General features: G+C 46.2%; 2 protein-coding genes across 5 annotated transcripts; both read left to right on the forward strand.

Annotated features, from left to right (window-relative positions):
• The first annotated feature begins 1,853 nt into the window (after window positions 1-1,853).
• On the forward strand, window positions 1,854-9,449 carry FCAR (Fc alpha receptor). Its single transcript, XM_064489858.1, has 5 exons — window positions 1,854-2,084; window positions 2,547-2,582; window positions 3,993-4,277; window positions 5,594-5,881; window positions 7,349-9,449. The coding sequence occupies exons 1-5, from the start codon at window positions 2,051-2,053 to the stop codon at window positions 7,492-7,494; spliced, it is 789 nt and encodes a 262-aa protein (XP_064345928.1). The 5' UTR covers window positions 1,854-2,050; the 3' UTR covers window positions 7,495-9,449.
• A 4,173-nt stretch (window positions 9,450-13,622) lies between these two features.
• Window positions 13,623-18,964, forward strand: NCR1 (natural cytotoxicity triggering receptor 1). 4 transcript variants are annotated; one of them, XM_064489830.1, is made up of 8 exons: window positions 13,623-13,684; window positions 13,767-13,802; window positions 13,977-14,261; window positions 15,841-16,119; window positions 16,407-16,457; window positions 16,628-16,696; window positions 17,304-17,351; window positions 17,475-18,964. In XM_064489830.1, exons 1-8 carry the CDS (start codon window positions 13,651-13,653, stop codon window positions 17,708-17,710), a joined length of 1,038 nt encoding a protein of 345 aa, XP_064345900.1. In that variant the 5' UTR covers window positions 13,623-13,650; the 3' UTR covers window positions 17,711-18,964. The 4 variants fall into 4 exon arrangements, with proteins under 4 accessions (XP_064345900.1, XP_010998461.3, XP_064345899.1 ...); XM_011000159.3 differs by lacking the exon at window positions 16,628-16,696; XM_064489829.1 differs by lacking the exon at window positions 13,623-13,684 and having other exon boundaries at window positions 13,695-13,802.
• Window positions 18,965-20,211: the final 1,247 nt, after the last annotated feature.

A 20,211-nucleotide genomic window follows, 5' to 3' on the forward strand; every position in this document is an offset into this window, starting at 1 on the left:
AAGTGTCTGGGCTTTAGCAGATGGGGTCAGCAACCTACGGCCTACAGGCCAAGTCTGACCCCTACCTAGTCTGGGAAATAAAGCCTTACTGGAGCACGGCCATGCTCATCATTCACTTTCCTGCTACACTGGCAAAGCTGATCAGTTGTGACAGAGATTACATGGCCCGCAAAGCCTAAAGGATCAACTCTCTGGCTCTTCAAATGTGCTAACTCATGGACTAGAGCTTGGGGGTCAGCCTAGAGGTCCAAGGAGGCTTCTCAGCAGCTCTCCAAAGTCCAGGCCTAGACTCACGGGCTCCCTTTTATTCATCTGGACTCAGGAGAGACTCTAACACAATTGAAATTAATGGGCCGAAATTGGTCTGAGAGGGAGAACAAAGCAATCTGTGGGAAAGACTCCAGGCCACTTTACCATTCCTCTTCCACAAAAGGAGGTGACGAAAGAAGAAACTCACCCGAAACACCGTGCTGCCTTAACCCAATGCGCCCCTGCTCATTAATGTGGCTCCGGCCTGTCCCTGCAAGTTAACCAACCAATGGTTTCTTCTCCCTAGAAGATCACTTAGTTTTTAAGCAATAATGATAGTATTTTTAATCAGGCCATTCTGCCTCTAGAATCCACGAATTTTTTCTCTATTCCTCTAACCCATTTTAAATATGCAACTAAGAGCACAGACATTCTTTTTCTTCCCACCCAAGCCACATTCAAATGAGAAGGGAGGAAGGAAGGAAGGACGGAAGGAAGGAAGGACAAATCACAAAAAAGAAAAACTGGAATATGGAAAATTTTCCACAATCTACATCACTGAATTTTTAGGTAATATATGAAGGTTGGTGAAATACAAAGAAAAAGACACAACTTAAATTTGCACAAAATAAAATAGCTCAGATGAGAGTTGACTTGCCTTCAAAAAAGAGGAGAGAGGCTCATGACTTTAAAAAATACTTGGTGTGTTGAAAGGCAAGGTTACCGGGGCTAACAGGCAGAGAAGTGGGGAGATGTCGGACAAACAGCACAAAATTTCATTATAAGATGAGTAATTTCTAAGGATCTAATGTACAGCATGGTGAGTAGAATTAATAATACTGTGTTCTATACTTAAAAGTTTCTGAGAGAGTAAATCGAAATATTCTCACCACAAAAAAGGAAATGGCAACTACGCGAGGTGATGGAGGCATTAGTTAACGTAACAGTGGACATCATTTGTCAGTACAGAAGTGTATCAAACCAACATCTTGTACACCTTAAATTTACACGGTGTTACGTCAATTATATCTCAATAAAACTGGAAGAGAGAGTTACGTATCACAATGAAAATGAGCAAGCCAATAGAAAGTTAGATTTGAAACATTTGACTGCTTATTCTTGAAGAACTAGTTATTCAAGAAGCCAGGTATAACCAAATTATCTATCTATCTATCTGTCCTCTCTATCCATCAATCCATCATTTACCAATAGATTACAGATGTAGATATAGACACAGATACAGATTAGACACGGGCATTGGAGGTTTTATTTAAAGATGATGAATATCTTCTTCAAAAAAAATCCCTCTACGTGCTGGCATTGAGATAACCCCAGCAAAAGAGAATACTGCCCGCCTGATCAAGCCCAAATGGGCATACGTAGTCCGTGAATTCTGGGCAGGACATGTGGACCCATAACAGGCAAGGCCACGTGGCTTTTGACTGATGGACCAATGAAGAAAGATCTCTGTGTGGCACCCAACTTATATTCTGTCCCAAGCCCCTCCATTTGGGTGTGCAGTCTTGTCTGAAGAAGGATGTGAGCCCCATTAGACACTGGTTGAGGAAAATACTCATCTGAGACAGTCAGGAAGACTAGCCCCCTCTTAGGCTCCACCCAAGAGCTCCCCAGGACTAAGTATTTGGGAAGGAACCATTCCTGTGGAGCAATCGATGCAGAAATTCTCTGACGAGGAGCCTTGATCTCACACTTCCTCTGGTTCTTACTGTCTTGTGAGAATCTGTCATCTGCTAACGTGCACCAAGAGTCTAACTGGGCTGAGGCTGGCCGTGTCAGAATCATGGCCCCCAGAGACACCGCCCTCTTCTGCCTTGGTGAGTCCTGACATGGAGTGGGTTAGAAGGAAAGGCGGGGGAATCCCAAAATAGTCAAGATCTCTCTTAACATGAGAATTCAGCAATTTTAGTGCCTGCCAAGAAGACTTTGATCTCCCTAGTGGAGAGGCGGTCTCTGCCCAGGAATCTGTAACTCTTTGCCCAGAATCTGTCTGCCCAAGTCCGTGCTAGCTTGTAAGGCTCAGTGGTCAAGCTGCCAAGTTGACCTCGTGGGGATCATTCAGCCCATGCCACGCTGTCTAGAGACCCATGGTGGTTCCAGAGTTCCTACAGCTGAGAGCCTCAGGGGCTGGAACCTAGCAGATACAACTACAAGATGAGCCTCAAGGCTGTGTTTTCTGTAGAAGAAAAAACATGACGCCTGTATGTCACTATGTTGGGTGATTTATAATGAAGATTGGAATTTGGAGGGTTGATTTTTCCTGAATGTCTCTCTTCCAGTGCTCTATCTGGGCCAGAAGATTCAGGCACAGGATGGTAAGCATTCCCCTAAATCTCCTCCACGCCCCCTTCACCCTCAGGGTGTCTCTGGGTTAGAAGGGCTGGAGAGATTGTCTAAAGCCCAAAGGAATTCCAATTTTATTCCCCATTCTGGTTGTCTCTGCTGTGTTCCCTTTGAATGACTTCAGCTTCACTTTGGTATCTTCAGATCCCTGATCCCTCTGACTCATCATGCTCAGACCTGGAATTCGTCTTTGCCTCCGTTAGGCTGATTGTCCAGCAAAGACATGTATTTTACTGTGAATGCTCACAACTGTAGGGATGAGGAAGTCAGGAGCCACAGCTGATTGCCTAATACCCTTCCTATATCGAATGAACTTGTTTTCACAACCAGTTCTCCCCAGTCCATCCACGTTGCTTCATTTAAAGGGACACTGCCTTGGTCCAGCCCTCCTGCAGCATCTGTGTACTCCTCTGCACTCCCGGAGTCCTAAGCACTGAGCAGTGCTAAGCTACCCCAGCACATTCCGTCACCCCAACTACCTGGGCCTCCGAATGGGTGTAACCCCATGCCCACCCATGTCTTGTTTCTTCCACTTCCTTCTAAAGACCGTAGCTTGGATTATTTGTGTCTAAAATACAAATATATTTACCTTCCTCTAAAACCGCCTCAGAAGTCTGTCTTCAGATAAACCCCCCGGCTTCCCCAGGTCCCTCAAGCCCTGCCCACCGGGCTTGTGGTTGCTCATCCGCACGTCTCCTCCTCCTCTCTCTGAGTCCCTGACCTTCACCCATGCCGACCTGAATTTAGTTTCTCTTTTACTCACTGCACGGTGTTAACCCAGGGCCATCTCCCTCGGCCCCTCGTACCTGCAATACGCCAAACCTTCCCATCCACGCCACCCAGGCAGCCCTTACTCGTCCTGGCGGGTCAGCTGAGCCCTCCTGTCTGCCGTCAGATCTCCAAGTCCTACACCTCACTAACTGCAGGTCATAGATCATGACCAGCGGTCACACACTTCTGTGTTTTTAAAATTAATAACTGACATTTTCACACCATTCTTCCCTTAAAGGCATTAACCACGTCTGCTTAGGTCAGAGGTGACCGGGGGCTGAGCAAAAAGGGGGTGGGGAGTTACTGCTTAACGGTTTTAGGGATTTTGTTTGGAATCTGGAAAAGTCCTGAATATAGACGGTGGTGATGGTTGCACAATACGGTGAATGTAATTCATGCCGCTGAGCCGTACACTTAAAAATGGTTTAAATGGTAAATTTTACATTTATATAACACATTTTATTTTACCATTTACAATTAGAAAATACCCAAAAAAAATTTTAAGGAAGGAACTGTAAGTCCTTCCCACGTTATTTGTTTCGCCCACAGAGAAAGAAAAATCTGGTTTCTCCACGGCAGGCCACCCAAGTCTGGGCTCTGCTTCTTTCCAGGGGACCTTCCCATTCCCACCGTATCTGCCACGCCTGGCTTCCTGGTTCCCCGGAATGAGTCTGTGAAAATCCTGTGCTGCGGAACTCCTGAGTCTTACCTGTACCAACTGGAGCTCCTGGGAAACGCCACGTACAAAGTGGTGGAGAGGAAGCTGGGATTTCAGAAGGAGGCTGAGTTCACCATTAACCATGTGGGTGTAAACTCCGCGGGGCGTTATCGGTGCCAGTACAGGAAGCAGCACCGCTGGTCAGAGCACAGCGAAGCCCTGGAGCTGGTGGTGACAGGTGCGGAGGCACCCAGGGTCCCTGTGGCCCTGGGGTGTTTTTCCTTTCTCATTTCTTCAGAGATGCGATTTTTAGGACAGTTTCAGATTTACAGAGAAACTGAGAAGCTGTGACGGAGAGTTCCTGTATGCCCAGCACCCAGTCTCCCCCGGTTTCCTGCTGCATGGGTCCAGCCCTCAGTTCTAAGCTCTGTCCTCTGTCCTCGCCGGGGCCTAACCCTGTGTCTAGAAGTTTGCACCCCAAATTCCCAGGTCCTTCTAACTATCCTATTTACACAAGGTCGACTCCTTCAGCCCCTGACGCAGCCCCTCAAACCACCTGGATACCATCCCCCTTTACCAGCATACGGCTCGTAACACGGTGCTACCTGGTCTTCGTCCTGTTCCTGGCAATTTCCCTGGGAATTTCCCAAGTGATCAGAGCGATAGATGTGCCTCAGTATTCATAAGAAATCCCTTTCAACCACTCGTGAGTTTATGTTAATGTGGTGAGTTTTGGAAAGCAGCTAAGGATAGGGTCTGGTTGCCAAGGGAAACAACCAGTTAATTGGAGGGTTGGAACTTTCAGCCCCACCCTCCACCCCACCCCCGCCTGGCCTCCAGGGAGGGGAGAGAGGCTGGAGGTGGAGTCAATTGCCAATGGCCAGTGATTTAATTGGCCCCGCCTATGTAATGAAGCCTCTGCACCTCTTCCATCTGGCTGCTCCTGGTACATGCTTTCATAATAAACCAGGAATCCAGTAAATAAACTGGTTTCCTGAGTTCTGTAAGCCACTCCTGCAAATTAATTGAACCCAAGAACTGGTTTCCCGGATCTTCTGATTTATAGCCATTCAGCCAGGAGCACAGGAGACGACCTGGATTTTCGATTGGCAGCTGAAGTGAGGTGGGGGCGGGCCTTGTAGGACTGAGCCCCCAGCCTGAGCGATCTGATTTTAACACCAGGGAGACCGTGTCAGAATTGGTTTGAATTGCGGGGTGCCCACCGGGTGTCTCAGAAGTGCTAGGTGGTGTGGGGAGAAGCTCACATGTTGCAGCGGGGAGCAGAACTGTGTGGCGCTTCTGACTGCTAGACTGCTGTCTCTTGAGGATGGCGTCTCCTCCGAGCCCCCACAGGCTGCTTGTTTGCTCAGCCACGTCTACAATGATTTGGGACAGAGTACAGGCCTGCGGTAGTGAAATGGGGTATTTGTAGCTCCCATGCCTGTGCAGCAGGGAATGTCAGCATCTTCTCTTAGTGCGGATCCAACAGGAGGGACAGGGATAAAGGATGAAAACAGATCTTGCTCACAGTTACTTCTACTCTCTTCTCTTTAGGCTTGTATGACAAACCCTTCCTCACCACAAATCAGAGCCTTGTGGTGATGCCGGGGGAGAAGATTTCCCTCTGGTGCAGTTCAGCACACATCCCGTTTGATAGATTTTCACTGAGCAAGGAGGGAGGGGCCACTCTGTCGCAGCACCAAAACGCGGGGCACCAGGGTGACTTCATTCTGGGCCCTGCGGACTCCAGCTTCTCAGGGAACTACACATGCTACGGCTGGAAGAGCGGCAGCCCTTATGTGTGGTCAGCCCCCAGTGATGCCCTGCAGCTTGTGGTCACAGGTAAGGGCACCCCAGCCCAGCCCTATGTCCTCCTCCTCTGGGCTCTCCCTGGCTGTCCACCAGGCTGGCATCAGGCAGGACTACAAAGATACGCTCTGAGAATGAACAGTGGGGCAGCAGAGAGTGGTTACTGGGAGGACCATGATGAGAGAAGAAGCAGTTCTCACTCACGTTACGTCTGACACTCACATCCTCTCCTAGAGTTCTCCACACAGTGTGATTGGAAAACACATGGCCTGTTGAGAACAGAGAGGCCACGTCCACACTCACATTAAAGGGCATTGTTGAGACAGTAGGTTCCAGACACGGCCTCACAGTAACCCGCCTCCCTTCTCACTTGCTTAGTTGCAGCTGGGAATCCTTACGCTGACCTACAATTCTAGAATCCACTCTGAGTGGTTGACTGGTAACTCATGGCTCACGGGGACGACGCTAGAAAACTCCGTCAAGAGCCTCATTTTTATGTGGTTGGCATACATCACTGCCCAGCGGGAGACAACAGGAGTTACAGCAGGGGAGGCAACTGCTGGCTACTGAGCGGGGCGGCCACATTCGTCTCTCATACCCGCCCTGTCCAGTCATTCTACAAGCTAAGGGAACACGAGTCATGGCACTGCAAGATCGTGTGGGCTAAATGGCCTTCCCAGTTAATGGTGCAACTGGGAATCCACGGAGGACGGGTGAATTCAGTAGTCTTTTCCTTTAGGGCAGATAGTCGTTGTGTCTTGTTTTAGAAATCGCCTCCTAGCCCAGTGCCAAGGTAATCTGCTCCTGTATTTTGCCAAAATTGAAATCGTTTGCATTTTTATTTAGGAATTACTTTGGAGTTCCAAATTTGTATTTGGGATTGATTTCTGTATTTTAACAGGAGAGACTTACTAGGATCTCTGGGCTTTGTAACTTCACAGTATGCTATTACATTCCTGAAAGGAGCATAGAACTATGAAGTCCATAAAACAAATGAAGACACTTTTAAAGGTTCAGAGAAGAGAAATGTCTAGTGAATGGTCACACAATAGTGGAGATAAATTTGACCTAAGTTTCTCTGAAATGTTTCTCCCATCCGCTTCCCAGACACCAACCATCCTGTACCCTCTGTCCTGTATGAGAAAGGAACACAAATTGTCATGTGGGGTGAAGAAGAGGAGAGGAGAGACTTTCGGGCTCTGGATTTATGAAGATGTCGCAGGGATATGATTAGACAGTCAGTGAAACCCTCATGTCAGGAGGAATGGAAAGCAAACACAGCTTCCCTATGACCACCTAAGATTCCCCTAGGAACCACAGATCCCCACTCTCGGACCCGGGCTTGAGATGAAGTGTGGCCTCACAGACGCACGCGCTCACTGAGGGGAGGGTCCCAGTAAAGCCACAAACAGGGAAATGAGCTCCCTTTCCAGGGCTCTTGGGTGGGGATGGAATGGAACGTGACCAGGATCATTCATCTCCTCTGAATTATGTCTCTAGATACGAGGAACCACGATTACATGACAGAGAATTTGGTCCGGATGGGTGTGGCAGGGCTGGTCCTAGCGGCTCTCCTGGCCGTACTGGCTGAACACTGGCGCAGCCATCAGGTTCCACACAATAAACAGAAATGTCAGGCAGAATGAGCCTCTGGATTGACTCCTGAGTCAGCAGGCAGGCGCCAGGCACTGGCGCAGGAACGAGTCGGCGCTCGCGGCGTCCCCCCGAGCTCCGTGGAGAACACAAGGGAGGAAGACGCACTGACAAGTCTGGGTCCCTTTTCAGACCAATCCGACGGTATTTTCTTATATGTTCTGACGTATTTGCAGCCCGCCTTTCTAGACACCAGTGATAAAATTCTCAGTATAATCTTGGCTTCACTCATTTCCTGTGATAAAAAATAATGCAAAGCATTTTCAGTTCTCCTTGACGACTGCTTTTCACCTTTCCTTTATAGAAGTTCTGCCTTATTGATTCACTTTGTCTTGAATTTATTAACAAAACCAAATACCATTATGTCCTCCTATAGAAGACCTTAACACTTAGAATTCCATCAATTATAAATGCCATAGTCATTGATTATGAACACTGTCCACTCAGCATGCCATACGTTCCGTGACGTAAGTCTGCGTCTAGTTTTCCCGGCACCACCATTTGTGTGTTGACGCATGCTTTGTCCACTGTCAAGAACTTTCTTGTTTTTATGAAACTGACCCACTTCAGAATGTCTCGTGCCTGCAATGAAAAGTAAACAGACTTGTGAAAACAGGGGGAAAAGCTTCTCCTTCGGATTTTCTCAGCACTTTAAGCTATTTAATCTGTTGGTTCATCTTTTTGTAATATTCATCACAAGAAAACATAAAACGCTGGAAATACTTATTTAAATTATGTTGACAAAGGGAATGTTAATGATGGAGCCAGACAAAACCACAAGGAAGTGCCTCCGTTTCAGAGGAGGGCTGATGAGAGACTTTACATCAGATCCAAGATTTGGACCAGAGAAATGCAGTTGGGTTTGATTCCAAGAGAGGGATAAGATTAGCCTCACACACATGGTTTTGTCTATGGTAGGACCATGTTTGGAAAAGGGGTTCTGAGAATAAAAAGGTTCTGCACTCCCAGGAATATACTCTCCTCTAGCCGGGAAGACAAGCAACCACCAGAACTGGCTTTTAACCCATCATCAGTCACCACTCACCTCAGTGAAAATGCCTTGGAGAGCCAACCAATCAGACAGCACCTTGGGTCTAAATGTCAGCCAGTAAGAAACAGGATCACTCCAGGGAACACACCTGTGAGTGACAGCCAATCAAACGGCCTCCCTCGAGTAAGCATGATTTTCCGGATGACGTCAAACCACAAGACCCCTGAACACCCGCATTACCCCAAAACCCTGTGTAGGGTCATCAGTCGGCTCTGCTCAGCGATACCGCGTCTGGCCAGCATAACTCTCTGTTACTGTAGTAAAACTAAGTTTGGCTCTGCCTTTTTCTTTCAGACATTGAATAGTAAGTACATTAGCCTTTGACAGTTCATATAGCAGATTGATTTAGGTTAAGTATAAGGTTTGGCTCATGGGCAAGTAGTGTGGTGGCTTATAATCTATGACCTTCAGGTCTATGTTAGGCAGTGTGCTGGTCATTTATTTACATGAGCATAGTGTAGCCCTGTGAATTTTATTTTAATCAACCCACATGTCACATGAGCAAACAGAGGCTCAGAAATGATATGATTTGGATAATGATATAAATGTGTGGATACAGAGTTTCAGTTTGGGAAGACAAAAAAGTTCTGCAGATGGATGGTGGTGATGGCTGCATGATGATATACATGTCCTTAATGCCACTGAACTGTACACTTAAAAATGGTTAAAATGAAACTATGCTCATTAAACAACAACTCCCTTTTGGGGAGACAGAGTTTCAGTTTTGCAAGATGAAAAAGTTCTAGAAATTTGCCTCACAACAATGTAAATGTACTTTTAATTACTGAACTGTACAGATAAAAATGGTAAAGACAGTAAGTTTCACATATGTGGGGTTTTTTTTTACTATAATAAAAAAATTTTAAATATGGTTAAAATGGTAAATTTTCTGTTATGTATATTTTATCACAATTTTAAAAAAGTTCTTTGTGGCCCATAGGAACACAAAGTAGATTAGTGGTTGCCCAAAGCTGGGAGAGTGAGGGGGTAATGGGCAGTAAGTGCTAGTGGGTATTGAGTTTTTGGGGGGAGGTGATTAAAAAGCTCTGAAATTAGAGGGAAGCTTAATTCAAAGACACCTGCACCCCAGTGTTCATAGCAGCACTATTTACAATAGCCAAGACATGGAAACAACCCAAATGTCCATCGACAGATGACTGGATAAAGAAGCTGTAGTATATTTATACAATGGAATACTATTCAGCCATTAAAAATAATAAAATAATGCCATTTGCAGTAACATGGATGGACCTGGAGAATGTCATTCCAAGTGAAGTAAGACAGAAAGAGAAAGAAAAATGCCACATGATATCACATATTATATGTGGAATCTAAAAAACAAAAAAGACAAATGAACTTATTTACAAAACAGAAACAGACTCACAGACATACAAAACAAACTTATGGTTACCAGGGAGTGAAGGGGGTGGGAAGGGATAAATTAGGAGTTCAGGATTTGCTGAAACTAACTAATACATATAAAATAGATTAACAATAAGTTTCTGCTGTATAGCACAGGGAACCATATTCAATATTTTGTAGTAACTTATGGTGAAGAAGAATATGAAAACAAATATGAGAATGTATTATGTTCCTATGTGACTGAAGCATTGTGTTATACACCAGAAATTGACACAACATTGTAAACTGACTGACTTCAATAAAAATACATCTAAAAAAAAAAAACTCTGAGATTAGATTGTGGTGATGGTTGAGCAACTCTGTGAATATAATTAAAAACTACTGAGTTACACAAAAGACTAGGAATAGACTTACCATATGACCAGTAATCCCACTCCTGGGCATATATCCAGAAGGAACCCTACTTCAAAATGACACCTGCACCACAATGTTCATAGCAGCACTATTTACAATAGCCAAGACATGGAAACAGCCTAAATGTCCATTGACAGATGACTGGATAAAGAACCTGTGGTATATTTATACAATAGAGTACTACTCAGCCATAAAAATGACAACATAACGCCATTTGCAGCAACATGGATATCCCTGGAGAATGTCATTCTAAGTGAACTAAGCTAGAAAGAGAAAGAAAAATATCATATGCTATCACTCATATGTGGAATCTAAAAAAAAAAAAAGAGAAGAAGAAGGCAAATGAACTTAAATATAAAACATAAACAGACTCATAGACATAGAATACAAACTTGTGATTGCCGGGGGGGAGGAGGGTGGGAAGGGACAGACTGGGAGTTCGAAATTTGTAGATACTGACAGGTATATATAGAATAGATAAACAAGTTTATACTGTATAGCACAGGGAAAGCTCTTGTGGTAGCTCACGGTGAAAAAGAATGCGACAATGAATATAAGTATATTCATGTATAACTGAAAAATTGTGCTCTACACTGGAAATTGACACAACATTGGAAACTGACTATAACTCAATAAAATAAAATTTTAAAAAACCTATTGAGTTATACACTTTAAATGGGTAAGCTGTATAACATGTAAATTATATCTCAATAAAGTTGGCTTTTTTCAAGTATCAAAAATGATTAAATTATTAGTAACACCCTCAGTGTCCTTACTCTTTAAGTGGTTGAATGATGACTTGAAATCCATCCTCTCCAACAGGGCTCATTGTCTGTGTATGGGGCTAGTCCTCGGAGTACAGGTGTGAGCTTCAGGTGGGAACTGGGGCTGGATTAAATAGGTTCAGGAGAGTACTGAGAAACCAGAGACATCAAGAAAAAGAGACAACAAGCCCAAATAAGTGATTTCAGAAATGAAAAAGAAGTTACAAGCGACACCACAGAAATACAAAGGATCGTAAGAGACTACTGTGAACAAATTACACACCAATCATATGAACAAGCTAGAAAAAAGTGGACAAATTCCTAGAAAAGTACAATCTTCAAGGCTGAATAGGAAGAAATATAAAATATAAACAGACCAGCTTTCAGTAATTAAATTGAGTCAGTAATTTAAAAAAATTCCCAACAAACAAAAGTCCAGGACCAGACGGCTTCACAGGAAAATTCTACCAAACATTTAGAGAAGAGTTAGCACCTATCCTTTTCAAAGAATTGCAAAAAATTGCAGCGGAATGAATGCTTCCAAACTCTTTTTACAATGCCAGCATCATGCTGATACCAAAACCAGAACAATGAAGAAAAGACATTCTCTGTAACAGGTGGTGCTGGGAAAACTGGATAGCCACAGGTGAGGCAATGATTTAGAACATTCCCTCACACCATATAGAAACATAAACTCAAAATGGTTTAAAGGCCTAAATGTAAGACTGGAAACCATAAAACTCCTAGAAGAGAACATGGGCAGAACACTCTTTGACATAAATTGTAGCAATATTTTTTTATCCGTCTCCTAAGGCAAAAGAAAGAAAAACAAAAATAAACAAATGGGACCTAATTAAACTCAAAACCTTTTGCACAGTAATAGAAACAATAGACAAAATGAAAAGACAGCCTTCAGAATGGGAAAGAATATTTGCAAATGATGTGACTTGCTGACAAGGGGTTAATATTTAAAATATATAAACAGTTCATACGACTGAATATCAAAAAACGAAACAATCCAATCAAAAAATGGGCAGAAGAACTGCATAGACATTTGTATAGATGGCTAACAAGCACATGAAAAGATGCTCAACATCTCTATTAGAGAAATGCAAATCAAAACCACAGTGAGGTATCACCTGTCAGAATGGCTATCATCAAATAGTCTACAAATAACAATTGTTGGAGAGGGTGTGGAGAAAAGGGAACCTTCCTGCACTGTTGGTGGGCATATAAATTGGTGCAGCCACCATGGAGGTTCCTCAGAAAACTAAAAATAAAACTACCATATGATCCAGCAACTCCACTCCTTGGTATAGATATGGAAAAAATGAAAACACTAATTCAGAAAGATACATGCACCCTAATGTTCATAGCACCACTGTTTACAATAGCCAGGACATAGAATCAACTCAGGAGCCTATCAGCAGAAGATTGGATTAAGAAGATGTGGTGTATATACAGTCACTGGAATACCACTCAGCCATCAAAAAGAATGAAATTCTGCCATTTGCAGCAACATGGATGGACCTAGATATGATGCATAGTGAAATAAGACAGAAAGAGAAAGACAAATACTGTCTGATATCACGTATATGTGGACTCTAAAAAGTGATACAAATGAGTGTATGTGCAAAACAGAAACAGACTCGCAAACGTAGAAAACAAACTTGTGGCTACCAAATGGAAGAGGGAAGGGGGTAGGAGCAAATTAGGGGTCTGGGATTAACACTTACAAACTAGTATATATAAAATAGGTAAGCGATAAGAATATACTATATAGCACAGGGAATTATGGCCATTATCTTGTGATAATTTATAATGGAGTATAATCTGCAAAATTACTGAATCACAATGCTGCACACCTGAAACTAATACACTATTATAAATCAACTATACTTCAATTGAAGAATTAATTTAAAAAAGTGTTTTGAGCCTTTAAAAAAAAGAACAATGGAAACATTTTGAGTTTAAAATATATTAAAGTATTTAATATATTAATATTTAATTTCTGCTTTATGACAGACTAAAGGATGTTGTTATGTAAGAAATAGAATATATTTTTGCCTAAAAATAGCATTTTATTGAACTACTATAAGAAACCTCTGAAGAAGATAGTGTTACCATTCCGTTCTGATGAGATGAATTAACATCCAAGCATACGCATGCTGCACACAGGGGAGCCAAGGTTAAACACATTTTTATGATTCTAACGTTTTTACTCTATACCCTGCCCTATGTCTTCCCGGGGCATAATGTCCATATTTCACAATTTAGAAGCTGACCCAGAAATGAGTTTCAGGTGGGGCAGAAAATTGTCAGAGATTCTGGTTAGAAAGCACAGGTACAATCGTAGGTGTCATGGGCACCATGCATCTGTCCTCACACCCGACGGCCAGAGGTGGAGGGAGACATTTGAATCTTCTCGTGAAAAAGGTCAGTGTGAAAGTCCCACGCTGATGATGCCGGGCTTCACCGACCACATCCTGTGCGTCTCCCTGGCGGCCGGGCTCGGTCTCCACCCAGCTGCGCCACATCAGCCCAGCAGAACCTCAGCCATGCCTCCTGCGCTCGCTGCCTTGCTCTTTCTTGGTGAGTTCTTACATGGGAGAGAAATGCAGTTCAGGGCTCGTGTGCGGGCGGGGCAGCAGGTCTCATTATTCCTGTTTTCCAGGGCTGTTTCTGAGCCAGAGGAGCAGCACGCAGAAGCGTGAGTCCTCCCTTCAAAGCCGCAGAGTCTGGGTCCAGACTAAGGGTCGCCCTGGAGCAACAGGGGGGGAGCGCAGGGGCTCTGGCTTGCTAGGAGGGCTGGAGGCCAGCAGCTGGGCGGGCAGTGGGGCGGCCGGGGCTTCATCTGGAACTCCAGCTTCTGATTCTCTTCCAGAGACTCTCTCGAAACCTGCCATCTGGGCCAAACCCAGTTTCATGGTTCCGAAGGGACAACCGGTGATCATCTGGTGTCAGGGAGCCCACGGGGCCGTTGAGTACCAGCTGTATTTTGAGGGAGGCTTTTCTGCCTTAGAGAGACCAAAGTCATTGAGAATGACGAACAAAGTCAAGTTCCCCATCCCAGCCATGACCTCAAACACCGCGGGGATATACAGGTGCTTCTACCGAAGTGGGGAGCTCTGGTCAGAGCCCAGTGACCCCCTGGATCTGGTGGTAACAGGTAACTGTCCCACTCTGCTCCTCAGCCGGAATCCTGGAGAGAGTTCACTTACCCACCTGCTTCAGTCTCTCCCAGGCCTCACTCAGATACTGGCCCTTGTCGTGGGGGTGACGTGAAGGGGTTGATTACTTCCTACAAGGGGTTATCTTTAGAGGTATGTGCTCTATGTCCTAGGAGCAGACTTGTCTTGGGTTCTTCAGAAAAGAGACTCTGAGATGGGAATCTGTGCACAAAGGGGGATTACTGTGGCGTCTTCTCACAACACACCACCTGGGGTGAGGGAGGGAAACCGGCTGGGCAGAAGGCGGAGTTGGACTGTGATGCAGTTTCAGCGGGGACCCCAGCCAGGCAAACGTGGAACTCCGGACTGGGATGGCCCTTCAGAGCGGTCTCGAAACAAGGCTGGGGCTCTGCACCCCCCGGCATCCACCGGGGGTTGCATGAGAACCGCTCCTGGGGCGGGGGTGGTTCCAGACAAATATCCTTGTGTTTGTGGCACGTGTATTCTAGCAGAAGACAGACCATGAATCGAAGTCAAAAAATTGAAATCAATTATATAGCACATGAGGATAAAAGATGCTATGGGGAAAAAACAAAGTGAATGGGGTTGAAGTAATTGGGAGGCCAGGTAATCTTGGGTCAGATGGTTCCATAACTGGGGGGTGTGCCTCTCAAACTTAAGGAAATATCAGAATCACAGTTACTTCCATAAACTCATGTTCATGGACGCACTATTCATAATAGCCAAAAGGTAAAAACCACCTGTGTCTGCAGTGAATGGATGGATGAAGAAAATGTGGTCCATCCATACAGCTGAGTATTATTCGGCCTTAAATAGGGAGGAAATTCTGACACACGGCTCAGCATGGATGAACTTTGAGGACATTACACGGGGTGAAATGTCCAGTCATAGAAGGATCAATACTGTATGATCCACTTCTACAGGGCACTTGGTCAAATTCAGAGACAGAAAGTAGGACGGTGGTTGCCAGGGGCTGGGGGGAGGGTAACGAAGAGTCAGTGTTTAATGGGGACCGAGTTTCAGTTCTGCAAGATGAAACAGGTTCTGGAGATTAATGGTGATGACAGTTGTACAACAGTGTGGGGGACCTTATACCGCTGACCTCTATAATTAAAAATAGTTATGATAAGCTTGTGTACATTCTACTATAATTTTGAAAAATAATAATGTTTTAAAACACAGACGGCTGTCCTTGCCCTGAGCTTCTGATGCAGTGGGTCTGAGACGGACCCTAGGAATCTGCATTTCCTAACAACCTTCCAGATGATGCTGACATTGCTGGTCTCAGGGACCAAATCTGAGGACCACTGATGTGGGGCGGTTCCCAGGGAGAGAGTCATATTAACACTCCTGGAAGCTAGGGGAGTAACTGTCTCAGTCTGGAAGGGAGCGACCGGGAAGGGTGTGTCCGTGACCGAGGCAGATCTAGGAAACAGAAGAAGAGGTGGAGATTCTGGGCAGCGACATCCGGCCATCCTGGTCCCAAGGACAGGGGGATGGGAGATACAGGAGGCCGGAGAAAGATTCCCTTTGCCCACCAACCCCCTTCTCTCACAGGAATGTATGACACGCCCACCCTCTCAGTCCAGCCCAGGCCTGAGGTGGCCTCGGGAGAGAACGTGACCTTCTACTGCCATCTAGCAGCAGCGACAAACACGTTCTTTCTGCTCAAGGAGGGAACACCCAGGCGCCCCCAGAGCAGATACGGGAACATCCGGGCTGAGTTCCCCGTGGGCCCAGTGAGCGCAGCCCACAGAGGGACGTACAGGTGTTTTGGCTCCTATAATAACCACGCGTGGTCCTTCCCCAGTGAGCCTGTGGAGCTCCTGGTCAGAGGTGAGGAATCCCCCACCACCCCACCACGTCCTTTCTGGATCCCTAAGCGAACCCCAAACAGTGATGAGGAAGGCAGCGAGGGTGCAGGTGGGGAGATGCAGAGAAGGGACCTCTCACCAACGCCCTCGTCCACATCAATTTCCCTGAAGCCCAGCTGACAGCTCACGAGGAGACGATGGCCAGAGAGATGGCAGGAGGGAGGCGGGGGCGCAGTGTGTAGAGGCTAGGCGGCAAGACCAGAGGAAACCCAAGCCCCTTGACTTTTTTCCCCTTGTCTCCATTGCCAGGCGATGTCGGGGATACCAGCGCTGCACGCACAGAGCACACGTCTTCTCCTGGTGAGCCACAGCTCCTTCTAAACTTGGGGACGGAATCAAAGCCTCCCACCGACACTAGACACGGTGGTTTTCATGCCAAGTGTCTCCTGAGTGCCTAGCGTGTGCTGCGAGCTTCAGTTCTGTCTGTCAGCCAGACAAATGCCCTTGCTTGTGTGGCCCTTGTGTTGTAGCAGAGGACAGACCGCGGGCCAGCGCCAGGAGACACACGCCACTGGAGCAGCACACAGGAGGGACGCGCGGTGCGCGGAAAGGCAGACGGGAGCGGGCGCGGCTGGGGGGGGCTGAGACGAGGGGGGCGCCGCATCAAACACGGTGGTCCGAATTCGCCTCGGAGAGAAGGAGGCGTCAAACAGCTGGAAGAGCTGAGGGCGCTGGTCCTGCGGCTATCCGCAGAAAGAAGGTTCCAGAGAGAGGGAGGGGCCCGCGCTCGTGCCCGCGGCAGAAAGACGGGCAGGGTGGGCAGCGAGCAGGCCGCCAGAGGGGGGGCGGCGGGGTGTGCGCGGGCGGCGGGGGGGCTCATTTGGGACCGCGAAGAAGTCTGGCGAGACTGAATGGTGAGACTGTGTGTGAGGAGGAAGACGGGGCAGTGACTGACCTAATGAGGAAACTGAGGCTCAGACAGAAGACGTGCCTGGAGACACACTCGTAATAGTCCCGGAGCTGATTATTCCCCTGACGTATCTGTCTTTTGACTTCTCCGTTCTGTGTGTCAGATGAAGCCAGTAGGGCCTGGAGTGTGGGGTGGGGACCTAGAAAAGCCATAGGGTAGATTATATCCAAGGGTAGGACGGAGGAGGCCACCGTCACCTCTTTTCCTCACGTCCTCACTTTTCTTATCATCTGCAGACCCCTGGGACTCCTATCCGTTAACCACAGAGACACCATTCGAGAAAGGTAAGCCGGCAGCGGGGGCTGCAGGCGCCAGAGGAAGGAAGATCTGGGGAGGAGGAAGGAGAGAGATGCGGCAAAGGGCCCCAGTAGGTTCCCATCAGTGATCTCCTGTTCTTCTGACCCCAGATCTCGCCCTCTGGGATCACACTGCCCAGAATCTCCTTCGGATTGGCCTAGCTTTCCTGGTCCTGGTGGCCGTCGTGTGGCTCCTGGCTGAAGACTGGCTTCACAGGAAGAAGCCTCAGAAGAGAGCCAACAGGGTTTCAAGTCGGGAATGCCGGAGAAGGTTCAGAACACAGAGACCCCTGGAGAAACAGCCAAGAGATGTGGTGGCCGCGGGCAAAGCCGACAGCCTATCCTGAATGTGGGCTGCGGGAGCCCAGCGGAGGAGGGGTCATCGCAGAAAACCGAGGCAGAACTGCACGGAGTTTGGCAGGAGTGGGTACGAAGATGCTCAGTTTCCTCTGCAGACACATCCCCTTGTCTCTTCTGGGCTCTCCGTATTACCGTGCGGGCTCCCTGCAAGCCAGACGTTAACTGCTCTGGTCTTCCCTGAAAACACCTTCTTTAACAGCATGGCTACGAGAATTACTTCCTTCCGACTTTTGTCTTTGTCCCTGTTTCTTCTTTGCTTTCTCAGCAGATGTGATTCAAAATATTTAACAACCAGTACAGCATAGGCATTTATCAAATGGAACGGGAGCCAGAGAGGCAGGGACCAGGCAATGGAGATCCAATCAAACCGCACGGCCATGTGACGTGTCCTGGCTGGATTTCAGCCACGCCCTCCTTCCCTCTGTCCCGTGCGCCTGAAGGGTCCCATCTTCCTCACCTCTTCATCCACACCTTGCCTTGTTCCTTGGGTCTCTTAGTAAATATTACCTCCTCCAAGAAAGTCTCCCAAATCCTCCGGCTTGACTGAAGACACTGCTTTTATGCTCCCAAAGCACCTTGAATTTCTCTCTGACAGCACTTGAACCCTAATACTGCATTCATATCCATTTTCCTGTATCTACTGTGAACTCACGTGAATTAAATTTATGTCAGATTTAACGGCTATGTTCATAGTTCCCACTACTGAGACAGTTCTCAGGAAATACATGTTGGATTAATGGATATTTACAGGGCTGGAGTAGTGCTTGGAACGTGAGACTCCTGAGTATGGCCCTTGAAATGTTGACTGGGCACCACAAACCCTTTCCTTTTTTTGAGTTTCCACTTGATCAGTCCATCAATATGCCCATTATGTGGGTCACCACCTCTCCTCAATATTCCAATACCTCAAACAGGTCAAATTCATTCTATGAATCTGAGTTTTCTGTTAAATAGCAGAGAATATTAATTCCAACCTCAAAGGGATGACATGAAGATTTAATGAGATCAAGAATAACCAGAAGCTAGCATAAGCTCTAATGTATGTTAGCCACTCAGTGCATGGTAACCATTATTATTCCTGGTCCTACAGGCAATGGAAAATCTCACCAATTATTACCTCATTACCAGTGCCCCCACTGCTGAATTTCCTTCTCTCTGTTCTTCACTTACGAGGTGTTCTAAGGTCCAAGACTTTCTAGTTAATGTTGAATTATATTTTTCTATAATTCACTACTGTAAGTAATGAGTGAGAGAGGGAGGGGCGGAGGAAGTGGGTGGGGGGGAGGTGTAAAGTAAGGGCCAATTGTTTCTTACCAAGATTTATTGGAAACACTCAAAAAACACTTCCATGTATTTCCCAATGGACAGAACTTAATAGCTTGCCCCACTTAGAAGCAAGGAAGGTTGAGAAATGGAGCCTTTATTCCAAGTGGCTCTATGGCAAGCTGTTTTGGTACTTCCATTAGCAATGACATGAACAGTGATGTAAGAGTTGTAATAAGCAATTCTAGTCTCTGGTACAAGATCCTTCTCCGTGTCAGGCACTGGGGAAGGTGTAACACACCGAGGCAACATCATCCCCGCCATAACAGAATTTATTGCCCAGGAGTAGAGATCTTAAAGAAGTGAGAAAATGAAAGGGGAAAAGTCCTGTGACAGCATAAATAAAAGATGGCCTTGGAGCTTCTTCCTGTGCAAGATTCTGTCAAATAGAGAAACTGAGGAGGGTGCAGAGGTGAGGAAAGGAGGTGATGGCGGGTGTCTGCACCAGTTTATACAAAGGCTCAGGTGCAAGATAGGGGGTGAACGCATGCAGTATAATGGGAGCTTTGATCCTGAGAGAGAGAGAGGAAGAGGCTCTGGGCGATGCTGGGGAAATGCAGGAGACAGACCAAGCGTGGCCATGGAAGCCACGTAATAAACACACATTTTATCCTTAAGGCAAAGGGAGCTCATTAAACATTTTGATCAAGGATGTGTTACGATGACTGGGCACTGTATAAAGACCCTTCTGGCTGCAGTGAGAATAAGGAAACATGCAGAAGAAAACAAAAGCTTGGGGGGTTGGGTAGAAGAGTTGAGAATGACTCACCTGTTTCAGTGGTTGACAGCCCAGAGGAGAGGGGTCCCATAACTGATACAGGTAACCCAGCTGGAGGTCCAGCTATGAGTGATGACTACACCACGGTCTCGAGGCTTGGCAACATATATTTTCTAGCTTCGTTCTTATTTTTCAAGATTGCCTTGATTATTCTGCACTCTTTGACTTTCAATATTAACTTTAGGATGTCAGTTTTCACAAAGCACGCTCCTGACTTTCACAAGAGATTGTATTGAAGCTACAGATCAATTTAGGGAGAACCATCATCTCCTCAATTTTCCATCCACGGAAGTTTCCAACCATAAATGTGGTATATTTCACCACTAAACTTCATCTCAGTACTTTCTCTAAAGAGTATCTTGTAGTCTTCTGCGTAGAGAACGTGCA

This window comes from Camelus dromedarius, chromosome 9 (genome assembly GCF_036321535.1).
Source record: "Camelus dromedarius isolate mCamDro1 chromosome 9, mCamDro1.pat, whole genome shotgun sequence".
NCBI lineage: Eukaryota > Metazoa > Chordata > Mammalia > Artiodactyla > Camelidae > Camelus > Camelus dromedarius.

Bases quoted from the DNA above. Each gene is read 5' to 3' on its own strand.
- FCAR (XM_064489858.1), top strand. From the start codon at position 2,051: ATGGCCCCCAGAGACACCGCCCTCTTCTGCCTTG. The intron at 2,085-2,546 runs GTGAGTCCTGAC...TCTCTCTTCCAG, and splicing joins CACCGCCCTCTTCTGCCTTG to TGCTCTATCTGGGCCAGAAG. The intron at 4,278-5,593 runs GTGCGGAGGCAC...TCTTCTCTTTAG, and splicing joins CCTGGAGCTGGTGGTGACAG to GCTTGTATGACAAACCCTTC.
- NCR1 (XM_064489829.1), top strand. From the start codon at position 13,697: ATGGGAGAGAAATGCAGTTCAGGGCTCGTGTGCGGGCGGGGCAGCAGG. The intron at 13,803-13,976 runs GTGAGTCCTCCC...ATTCTCTTCCAG, and splicing joins GAGGAGCAGCACGCAGAAGC to AGACTCTCTCGAAACCTGCC. The intron at 17,352-17,474 runs GTAAGCCGGCAG...TTCTGACCCCAG, and splicing joins AGAGACACCATTCGAGAAAG to ATCTCGCCCTCTGGGATCAC.